The sequence below is a fragment of the Notolabrus celidotus genome, chromosome 3 (genome assembly GCF_009762535.1).
Source record: "Notolabrus celidotus isolate fNotCel1 chromosome 3, fNotCel1.pri, whole genome shotgun sequence".
Taxonomy (NCBI): Eukaryota; Metazoa; Chordata; class Actinopteri; order Labriformes; family Labridae; genus Notolabrus; species Notolabrus celidotus.
In genome coordinates, this window is record NC_048274.1 from 12,053,202 (window position 1) to 12,065,273 (window position 12,072).

The 12,072-nt window shown below is 41.7% G+C and overlaps 1 protein-coding gene and 1 long non-coding RNA gene across 5 annotated transcripts in view; one reads left to right on the top strand and one right to left on the bottom strand.

Moving 5' to 3' along the window:
• Positions 1 to 12,072, top strand: part of LOC117810429 — a 200,547-nt gene that overhangs the window by 58,198 nt on the left and 130,277 nt on the right. Inside the window, exon 3 of one of the 4 annotated variants that reach the window (XR_004630783.1) lies at positions 5,983 to 7,695. The exons of the other annotated variants lie outside the window; for them this stretch is intronic. This is a non-coding gene — a long non-coding RNA (uncharacterized LOC117810429). Of the gene's footprint in view, positions 1 to 5,982; positions 7,696 to 12,072 lie in introns of those variants that run through there. 4 annotated transcript variants of the gene reach the window in all.
• Positions 1 to 12,072, bottom strand: part of lmo1 (LIM domain only 1) — a 31,814-nt gene that overhangs the window by 9,586 nt on the left and 10,156 nt on the right. The window contains exon 2 of the mRNA XM_034680266.1: positions 5,978 to 6,191. Within this exon, the coding sequence (XP_034536157.1) occupies positions 5,978 to 6,191 (214 nt within the window). The remainder of the gene's footprint in view (positions 1 to 5,977; positions 6,192 to 12,072) is intronic.

The following is a 12,072-nucleotide window of genomic DNA, read 5'->3' on the forward strand; positions in this document are numbered from 1 at the left end:
TGTGATTAATTAGACTTTTACCACAGATTCTCTATGAAGTCATACATTATATGCACATTATGTTGCACCCACACGGAAACTACTTTAATGAAGTCGCTGCTGTCTTTGTTGTGTGTTTTCTCTGTGAAACGGTGCCCTCACAGAGCAGAAGATGCACCTTTTGAAAAACACATGAATTCATGTAATTTACAGAAGAATTTGAGTTTGAATAGACCATTTTCTGCACAATTTCCACGCATTGTTCTGACACATGTCCTGTATTGTGGGAGTGCAGTGGCTCATGCACTTCAATTTCCCCGGTCATTTGGATTAAATAAATCAATATTCACAAAAGAGAAGGAAAAAAAATTATTCCACATCAACACAGATTCTTTGAAGCCTTTCATTTAAAAAGCGAGTTAAAGGTGAGTTCCTGCAAAATAATCCTCACAACAGACTCAGCCCATTTAGTTTCATCGATAAATCATCATCATTGTAGCAGAGTTTAAAGCGTAAAAAACTCTCTTTATATGCAGACGTCTCTGTGATTTATTTGTATGGATATGAGGGTTAGAGGTGCAGATTTGGGTTTCTCTCCACAACCTGTGAGACATTCTGGCTTGGATTTCTGAGCGGGATCATGTGGAATAAAGTGAAGGCAGGCGGGCTGCTTATTGGATTGCAGTGTGTGTTTTCAGGAACCTCTCACTCTGTTGTTAGATATTTATTAAATTACCTATTTTATTGTAGATTTTAGTAGATAGTCCTGAAACTACTGTAGTTAATACAGGGATTGAACACAACTGCTATGTGTAATTTGCACAGTTTGTGATTTACAGCAAAACACCAGATCTAACAAAGTAAAGCAGCACATTCTTCTGTTTGAGAAGCTGGAGTGTAAGACTGACGTTAACAGCTTTGTTTCAGCTTCCGTTTTGTTTGGTTGAACTTGTTGGATTCTTTGGCATGATGAGTCTTGAGATGCTCGATTAAACTGGTTTTGTTATATTTTGCTACTCTAACTAGGGATGGGCATTTCAAGCCAAAATACTATTCAATAACCACTGGCATTTATTCAGCGATTATTCGTAATCAAGCTCGTAAGTTGAGACAACAGCGACTAACACAACATTTGTTGCACTGCTGGTGTAGACAGTAAAAGTAAACACTCCACGACACACCTGTCGTGTAAACGCGGCGTTTGTTTGGCAGTCGCGTTAACTAGCACCGGGACGAGGTGCTGCTAGTAGCAGGCACTGGCAGCCTCTCAACCTTAATGTCGGTGTTTCTGTGACGCAGAACGGCCATGCTCGGTCTCTGTTTCTAAATCTCACCACTACACATGTACTTCCAGCGACTAATGTTTTCTTCTTCTTTTGATATTTAATGTAGTTTGCATTCTTCTCCTGTTAGCTACTTTATGCGGTTAGCAAACAGCTTCAAGACGCTCTTTACCCCCCGTCTGGCGGGAATACCCTATTACAAGCAGACACCAGTGAATACGATGAAAAATTTGAATTTTGAAATAAGATACTAGTCAGATTAAGTCTTCGATTTTTACAAAGTGCACAAATATTCGACTATTCGTAAATCATGTCCCATTCCTAACCCTAACGTTATCCCTCAAAACATGAGTGTTGCAAGTTGCACAGACCTGCCAACACGCTAATGACATAGTGGTGTCACATGGATGCTGCAAACACAGAATAGCATAGAACTGGGTTGAATTGATCTTCCCCATGATTGGCTGATACCCAGTACCAGGATTGGATTGGTGCATCCAAACTATCAGCGCTAAACTAACTCTTGTCCGCCATGTTTGTTTACTCTAAAGTCATTTCTCCAGTTTGGAGAGCATGGACTCTGTGGTGTGGTGGATCTCGTTGCGTGCAGTTTTTGACGTCTCATTGCACTCGACACACCATAAGAACAAAACTGTTAAATCGATCATTATTTCTAATCATGCGCAGGGTCTCACATATTCAACATCTGTTAAGACTTTAAAAAATCTACGAGTGTGAACCAGACTTTATTCTTCAGTCACGCTCACTCTCTTTTTAAAAAAGAGCTCATACTTAGTCTAAACTTTGTGTGCAGATGTGGGTTGTTGGGAGCAGAGCTGGATGGCAGGAATGCAAAGAAGCTCTGCTCTGCTTCCTGTGTTATTGAGTTATTACAAGGGGTCTGTAGAGAAAAGAGGGGCTTCTTTAGGTCTTTTAAGTTGCTGCTTTACTAACTTCAAACCCTCAAATCTGCTGCAGTGCATCATCTGCCTCTCTGTATTGCTTCCTTCAGATTGGACTGTTGCTCTTGAAGTTTTCTACCTGTTCTCTGAGCTCTTTGAGACTTCCCAGCCTGCACAGGGTTTGTCAGATTTCATAAAAAGGGAAAGCTGTTAATGCATGCATCGCATGTTCTGACCCTCCCTAACAGTTGTGTCTTTTTAAAGTGTAAACCTTTTTCTGTTCAGCTCTGTCTTTCCCAGAGAGGAAGAGCAACTGTTACAGAAAGAGGAGATCTTTTGTTTTACTTCCTAAAGTAGTACAGAGAGGACAGATTTAAAAAAACAGTCACATCCAGATGGAGCTATCATCTTCCTCCTGCTATTCCACTGGTTTGTGGATAACTTATAATGTTCATTATCTTGAAAACGTTTTTCCTCTTACAGTTAATTATACCCCATTTTGATAAGTGGATGACTATTATGTCCTCTCTAATATATGAAATGGAAGATGAAATGATTTCAGGCTTCAAGTCCTGATGATCACACCATGACTAGATTGTCAACCCTCTGGTGAAGTCGTACCATCCTGGGCCCTAGACATAAAGGAAACAGCTAATTAATCTATTATTCTCATTTATCTTGAAAGAGCGTGGCCAATTTGCTAAAATAAATCTCTCTTGATAGGGGGAAGTGAATGTCAGGGACATTAAAAACTGAACTTTTTGTAGCATCGCTGTTTGGAGGGCACAGGAGGACGCAGTTTAAGGTATGTGTGTGTTTTAGTGTTTGTGTGTGCTGGTGTGTAAGATTGAGAAAAGCGTGAGTGCATTCAATAAGTTGCTAATGCCAGTGAAGGACAATCACAGATGGAGCTCCTATAATAATTAATGTGAGCATGGCAGGGTTCCAAACCCTGGGAAATAACCAAAGTGTGTTTGATCCACCGGCTCGTCTGTAATGAAGTGCAGGAGGCTAATTCAGCGCACAGATTTAACTTCATTACTGCAGGTGAGGGGAGCCTACATCTTTCTGCACGGGAAAAAAAGAATGAAAAGGAAACAGGAGGGAGACTGCATCACCTACTTTCAAATACTTTCAAACTGCCTCTTCTCTATACGCAAGGCAAGGTTTTTAATTTGTTTCATAATAGAATTCATCTCAAGCATCTCCAGCCATTAAGTGTTCTGCATTTGTCGCAGGCTGAAGAGCAGCCGAGTGGGATGGATTTCATTAGGCAGTCCGGGGCAACAGAGGAGCACAGAAAGCTTTCTCCTTCTCCTCTTTCCTTTTTATTCTTATTTCACTATTCCTAACTCTTGATTTCATATGTCACTCTCAGTTTTTCATCCCTTCTCTGACCTCTACATCTTACTGGTTTAATGTGCCAGAAAGCTTTTCCTTCTCCCCTCACAGTGCCAGTTAGGCACTTATGGCTTGAGGAGGGGGGGGGGGGGGGCTGTCCTTTCAGCAGATGTATTTTACCAAGTGAAACTCTGAGCTTCATCATTTTTGCCTTCTCTTGGTCATTTGCCCATTTATTATTACCTCATCTGCACCATCTGCCCCTTCTGGGGGCAACATCAGGTTGTAGTGGACCTCTCACTGCATCTTAAAAGCATTAACTGTGGGTGGGAACTGATGGATGGTAATGGCCTATCTCGATGTAACGTCCCTAAGCGCCTCTCAAGTGGGCTGTGGGCTCCATCCAGGTCAGAGGAGGAGCTGAGCTATAAGTGAGATGTTATGGAGATCCATGAGTTAGGTCGGAAAATAACCAAGTTGATTAAGGTTCTCTTTGATCAGGAGGTTAGAGGTGGTACACAGTTATATCTGAAGTTTTTTAATAAAAGTAATGACTGGTTTTAACCGAAGGGTAGAAGGCTGGGACAAGTAGGCAGAAGGGAAATAGAGAAAGAGAGAGGACAGGGATTTTTAGGAGAGGATGGGTGGGGGGGTTTTAGGGCACTGGCATCCCTAAGTCGGCCCCGGGGGGATTCTCTCTCAGATAAATGGTAGGATCTCATTGGGAATGTGACTTAACGCCCAGGAAATGGTCATGTTTAATTTAACAAGCAGATGGCAGGGGCATCTGAAGGGGGGGATACCGAGCCAAAGACACTGATGAAGCAACAAGCCTGCCGGGAGCTTTCTCACTGCCTACAGCTCTGTACTACTGAGAGCGGGTCTACTCACTGACACGAGTCCTCTGTTTTCATATAAACACTTAAACAGCTGAGGATGTAAGTGAAAACACTATGAATGTAAACATGTAATGCTTCAACTTCACAAAAATACACATGTATTGTTTAAATGGACAAATTCAGTAGGGGTGTAAAGGGACACGCATTGCGGTACAGCACTTTTGGTCGGTGCAAAACTAAAGGTACTTGAAATTTAAAATCCCCACATGGACACAGCATGTGTAGCTTGACTTGTTGGCTGCTGGAACATATGTTTCAGCAAAGTGACTTCTTAATTATCACCTCAAAACATACTGAGTTTAGATTCTTTTTCATTCTTTTTCATCCGTGGTCAGTCACCTTAGATCATCGGTGTGAGGGGCAGAGAAAGGAAACAGTGTACTCATTAATCAAGCGTAGATCACATAATCTCAAATAAAAGATAATACTTAATATCACGCCTCTTGCTGGGCCAGACAAGACAAAACTAAACTTGGCCTTAAGTCTTTATCTTGAAACCCTGATTTCAGCATGGTAGCTGATGTCCACTTTAGTAATCAGTGGTGTGTTGTGTTCTTGTGTGCGTTTGTATGCGTGTCACCCGACATGCAGACAGCAGAGGAGCAGGAGACAGAAGCTGCAGTCACACCAAATGTGGTTAGTTATTTTTAATTACGTGACTATTTAGGTACAAATATTTACCCGTTATTTGGTGAATAGCCTTCTGAAATGTACCCGCCAAATATCAAATCTGCCTGCATTTGGCGCATGAGAGGTGTTGATTTCCCTGCTTGGTTCTATTCTTTATTGTAATTCTAATTTGGTACGATAATTTCTTTAATTATGTTTCATTTAAAATGTTATTTAAAAGAAATCCGAGCAGGCCTGAACTGTTGATGCTTCATTTTAGACAATATGTATAGGTTCTTTAAGTGTTGTGTTTGTATCTCTGACCGTACCAAATATGTACTGAAGCCAGACTTCAAATCCGAGGACCGTTCTGAACCGACAATTTTTTGTATCTTTGGACTGCTACTATTCAGTAAAGTGATTGAGATCAGCTGATTACACACATTTACATGGAAACAGACAAGCACAAAGTAATTATAATGTGGTACATTTGTTAATGTGTTTCAGTGTGTAATTAAACTGTTACTACATTAAAATAAAGTCTAATTCAATAATTTTTGTAGATGTTAAGATGAGGTAAATTGATCCAATTAAAACATTAGCTCCTAACGCACATGCTATAGTTGTACTACAGTTAAAGAAATGAGAAGCAACCCTCCTAAATGCCCCAAATGTTCCTTTTTCTGCACATGCAATATGTTTATATTGAAGCAATGTTACGGTCTAGTGTATGCATGCTGTAAATATGACAACAAACTCTCCTCATATTGGGTTTCTCCTTTATGAAGTTGTCACAGTTATCTTTGTGTGATTTAGATAGACTTAAGAAAACAAATGCAGAGAACGGTTTCAAACCAGGAGGAGAAAAAGCCCTTTGTGGTCCTTTCATGTCACACAGCCCTGGGAATGAAGTGCCTTTTTTTTTTGTTGTGAGTGTTAAGAGGTGATTGTGTGTCTTTCTTGCCTCAGGTAGTCCCTGCGACAGAGGATGAGGTTGGCTTTCGTATAGAGGGTGGAGCCCACCTCCCCCAGGCGGCAGTCGCAGCAGGCACATTTGAGACAGTCCTCGTGCCAGTATTTGTCCAGGGCCTTGAGCAGGTAGCGGTCTTTAATCTTGCGATTGCAGCCAGCACACCCCTTCTGTTTCCCTTTGGGCTGGACGGAGAGCATCGGCACACCTGTAAGTGATAAGGAGACAAACAGCCACGCGTGATTTACGGCCCGGGAACACGAGTGACTTTTCATGTTCTCATTTTGATAAGCTAGCTGCTTCTCGAGGCGTCTAAGCCTGGCCACAGCACACTGCCTACCTGCTTCATATGCATTAAAGAAAACATTCTTCCATGTAGATAGGCACACAGGTCACATTGGACTACAAAGCCCTGACTTACTTGTTCCACCAGGAACATGCTGTAGTACAAAAGTTACATGATCACTTGCAGCAGGTTCCAGAGGAGGGGGGCATGTCGTGTGTGCTCCTCCAGATAAAAGACACAATGTTTATTTTGCTTACTGTGGTATTTACAGCGAGCTGAGTAGCACGTTAGTTACCTACCATTTCATCAAAGCCCATTTTGCTCAACTGTCCACAGCTGTAAAAGCTCCTCATGGGCTTTGTTTGGTATAGATTAACATTAACCTTTTAAAAAGCCTCTGACCACAAAACGCTGCTACCAGACCCCAGTGAGATATGTTATGGCCTAAGTGCCTTTTAGCATACACTCACTCTCTGTGTTTCATACACACACACAGGGACACACTGACACAGCCTCACACACACATTAGTGCAGGCAAACCACAAAATCACACACACAGTACTCAGAGCATTACAGCCTTTTCCTCCTTTTACACTTATCTGTACTCATGTGTCTGCAACGAGCGGGCCTAAGTTACCAAACTCGCAAATTGCCCTGCTGTCACGCAGGTCCCCTTTAAGCACGCCTTTTAGCCTCCTAAAGGACAAATAAAGTCCATTTAATAACTGCACTAAACACTAATAGTGTATGTGTGGTTGACATTTGTGTTTGGACTAAAAGCCCCCCTCAGGCCACTGGTGGTACAGAGGCAGGGGCGCGCAGCTCCCCTCTGTAGCACTAACAGGTCTGCCACAGCTGAAAGCACAAGACAACAGCTCTTAAGACACTCTCTCACACACTGAGCTATTGATCCGTCTAAAAGAACACACAGTGGACGCCACTTGCCACTCTACTTTCAAAACACATTTCTCTCTCTCGCACAAAAAAAGGCTGGACACTCTGCATGACAGGGGGTTAGGCAAGCATTTTGTATGTGTTTGTGGATATCTGTAAAGGCCCGCTTTAGAGAGACGTTATACAGAGTTTGGAGCGAAATGTCACTTGTTAACTGTTGCACTTTAGAGATGTGCTCCGGTACATTTTGTCCAGACTAGATAAAGTTTTTATTTACCTTTCTTTATGCGGGGTTGCGACAGTGTAAAGTTGAGTGTGAATGGGGTCATTGTGTCGTAAGAGCTGCCATTTTACAGTAACTTCTGTGGTTTGCTCGGTGATAAACACAACTTCAGCTGGCAACAGGGGACTGCTTCACTCTGAGTGCAGTTTTCTTTTTTCCCCCTAAGCCTGTCAGCTTCGTTCTCTTTCATAAAAACCTTCCAACACTTTTCAAAGGCCTACTTTGGAATAAAGAAGCATATTTTCTCTCTCTCTCTCTCTCTTTCTGTCACACACTCATATTTGCACACCTAAATTGACTCACAAAGTGCCTTATTGGATCCAGATTTGCTCAGCGATTCTTGACCATCCACACATCAATAATGCTATGAATGTAATATAATTAGTGTTTCCCCTTTTAAAAAAAGAGGTGAAAGAAATAGGAGAGCTTGTTAGTTAAATTTATGGCTTTGGTTTATGTGTCAGTAAGTGCTCCGGTGGTGTTGAGCCATCTTATTTCTTTATCAGAAGTGAAAGCGAGAGGCTTATTGGTTCAGTGCTGGCGATGGGAGCCATCAATTAGTGTTCTGCCTGCCTTCCAGCTCCCTTAACCCCCCCCCCTCCTCAAAACAGACCCCTTGAAGCTGGCACATTAGGATCACAAAACCTGCTATAAATACCAATGTTCAGTGTAAATGAAGCTAAAAAGCTTCAAATTCAAGCCCTACTGGCTAAGGGTGGACTCCTCTACCTGCATTTCACGGCTTGTTAGGAGAGCTCTCTGCAGGTATGCCAACAGTGCTGGCCTGACAGCCTTCTACAGAACTAAAAACAGTCTTAATGAGGAGAAAGAAAATGCCTGTGTGTGTCTGTGTGTGTGTGTACATGTGTATGTGCGCTTTAAAGCTTGTGTAAAGAAAGAAAGGAGTTGCTGCAATCCCCTTGGGGATCACCAAAATCTTTAATTTGCCTTTTATGACACCTAATTAGTTATTCTACTCAAAATCTTTGCTTTAAATAAGAGAACTAATTATACAAAAAGGTCGTTCCTCCACCTCCAGAGAACTACTCCTAATTGGTTGAGACCACCACAAGCTACACACTCCTTAAACATTTCTTGGTGTGTTTTACATCAGGTTTGAAAAGGCCAAAGCTTAACCTATCCTGGAATAGCTGTTTGCAGCACGCCTCCTCTATTGGTTGCACGCTTTGTTTTGCTCTATCTGTGCCTTTTGTAAAACCTGCGTTCTGTGTTTGCACTTAATCTGACATTCTTGTCTTCATGCATATGTCCTGGCTCTTCATGCCTGACTGTAAGAGAGATTTCTCAGTGGAGGAATGCTCCATGTCTGCCAGGAAACCAGTTTGCACATTCAACTGATGCTGTTTTCTTGATGCCATTGCGGGGAACAAACATTAGTTTGATGTCTTGTACCAAAGCAGCCTCTGGAAAACAGCTTTAATAGTAGTGTAGCAGGCACTCGCTCGAACCTCCTAAACAAAGAGCAGTGACAGAAAAAAAAATGACTGTGTAAAGTAAATGTCTTTTCAATTCCCTTAATGCCACGAGACATTTTCCTGCACCTGTCACCACTCCTGGCGCCTTGTGAAACTGTGGAGGAGAACAGAACCTCCTATGCTCGCCGCCTCCCCAAAAAGAAAAGCTGCATTATGAAAGGAAGCAGCAGACTAGGAGGCAGCCTCCACTTAATCCAATCCATTTAACAGATACAAGTGCCACTGACCTTCCAGTGTCATTTGATGTCACCAAAAGCATGCCTCTCAACATCACGATTCATTCTCCAACAAGGGATGCATTTTAGCTTTCAAAGTGGAGAGACAGCACTCGCCCTGCCAAAAATCCATCCTGAGCAGGAATTTAATTTGCCATTAGTACTGTGTGTAAAGCCCTGTCATTTCTCCCTGCTTCCATCCATCTACTTTCTTTAAGATTGTATCTTTCAAGAATATGTACAGTTAGTTTTTCTCAGCCCAAGCAGTCTGTCAGAGCATGTATTTTCCATTATAGAGATAGCATCCGATTTCTATGTTACCCCATTTAGACTTCTGTCGTTACTGCTATCAGAAAAATCACATCAGTCTGCTAACCTTTTTTTGATATATTTAAGGTTTTAAGAGAAAATTTGCTGTTTGGAGCACTCAAGGAAGTGTTGATAGAAGAGACACACAGTTATAACACAGACAGGGCCTGACCCACATTTCCTCAGACTGGACAAGAGTGTGTGAAAAGACGGATGACATTTTCCATACCCCTCTTTATTTCTATCAATAGCACTAAAGTGTCTGGCTCTCATTTTTATAAAAATATAGGGATGCACATTTATTTTCTAAATGTAGGGCCCTCATACAGGTATGTGCTGTGTCTGAGCCTCCTGCCGCTAGCCTGAGCTGCAGCTCCAGTTAACACTGCCATCACTCTACAACGCTCTACTACCTGGATGTAAACACGCACAGATGACAGATGGCATTTTGTAGCATAGTTGATTTTTGATCTCGAAAATAGAGATAAAGCTGTATGTAGGCTGTGTTTACGTCAACACGCATATAACCACTCAACTGGAGCAATGCTAAACCAGCACAGGTATGCTGGCGTCAACCTCAAGCTAACCAATTTTGACATTGTTTACCTGCAGATTATGTGATCTTGTGTTTAGCTGTTAAATATTATAATTTGTGGCTGGTCACAATTGTTTTCTGCATGCTTTCTTTTCATTAGACTCGTCGGTTAGTCAGAAATGAAATGTGAGTTTCAACAACTATGAAATTATTAGGGATGGGCAATGATTTTCAAATATTGGAATATTCATTCACTTTGTAAAAATCGAAGAGTTACTTAGAATATTTTCTCGTTTTAAAAGTAACATTTTTCATCGTTTTTACCAGTGTCTGGTTTTAATAGGGTATTCCCGCCAGACGGTGGCTATAGAGCGTCTTAAAGCTGTTTGCTAACCTTATTAGCAAACAGAAGAAGAAGAATGCTAACTGCATTAAAAAGCAAAAGAAGAAGAAAACATTCACCACAGTCGCAGCGATTTTCTCCGTTTCTGAATCTCACACAACTACACATGTATTTCCAGAGACTGAGCATGGCTGTAAAATGTAAACTATAAACACACACACCACGCTGCGTCATAGAAACACCGACGTAAAGATCGAGACAGACGCTGACAGGGCACGCTACCAGCAGCACCTCTTCCTGCAGGACAGCTGTGTGTGTGTGGGGGGATTATTTGAATAATCGTCAAATAGTTGCCAATGATTATTGAATAGTATTTTGGCTAAAAATGCCCATCCCTCACTTCAGGACATCCCTACTTTAATGCATACAGGTTTGCTATGAGTCCCAGCGCCATCAGCAATACCGCGTCATGTCAAACGGACCAGGAAGTATTGCAACCATAAAAAATAATTAACACCAGATGCTAAATTCTGCAATTGCAAGTTTCATGTGAAGCAGTGACTAGTAATTATTTTCATTATTGATTAATCCGACCACCAACACTGCATTCATGAAGCTCATTCAAAAGGGAAATCTCCTTTACACCTCTGACAACCCAAAGAGATCTATTTAGGCAACATGTTTTATTTGACGGATGCAAAACTCATAGGTTTCTACTCTAGTGTCATACACGGCAAATCAAAAGCTTCAAATCCTGATGAATGAGATGCTAGCAGCTTCAATTTTGCATTGTTTTTGTTTTAAAGTGAATGGTTGTATTTCTAGTTTATTATGTCCAACCAGAAGTTTACAACGGAAACATATTCAATTCATAAAGATATGTAACTGAAAAAACAGCACATACTGAAATTGAAGAAACAGGAACCACCATAAATGTTTGAACCACCTCTCGCTGATACAACAACTGATCATTTGTTTTAGTCTCAAGAGCACAACACAGAACTGTGAGCAAACTGACCCACAAATCCACAGTATTCTTCACTACACTACTACACAAACTCGCTCCCAGAGGAGCAGCTGCTCTCTCAGGCACTCAGCCTTAATGGCAGAGGGGACAGTAACATCTGATTCTCTGTTTTTTTTTTTTTTTATGTCTTTTGATCAATTAAAAGCACTGACGCCATGGTGTGATGCAGACTTTGCTGGTTCACTGGGAGGTAAAGGATCTTGATGAGAATCACTCAGCCTTCCTGACACATGGGGAGGGAGGTGGGCTTTCAGCGAGGTGGAAGCTGGCCCTGGGTGGGCCTCCTCTCTGGGGCCCCTATAATTCCAACTCCCAGCTGCAGCAAATAAGAGGGAGTTAGCCAGCAGCGGGGTGCATGCATGCACAAAGTCAGGGAAATTAGACACTATAGGACCAAATTAGTGCAACTAGCTGAAACAAGTGCATTTGTCATCACTGCCACTTTGATCCAAAGCATTCTGGGAAAAGACTCAAAATATACGGTTATAATATAACTACACGAATACCTCCTGATTGCACATGATCATTCCTGTGAGACAGAGTAAGTCATCATGAAAATGTTCTGAATGAAATGTGATTATGATATTCCTCCAGTGGAATATACGAGATAATATAGAAAGTACAAAGGCTGGGAATTAAAGCGAAATTTGTATTACAAAACCTTTCAGCATGTCCGCAGTTTAGAAGCAGCAGGGGCTAAA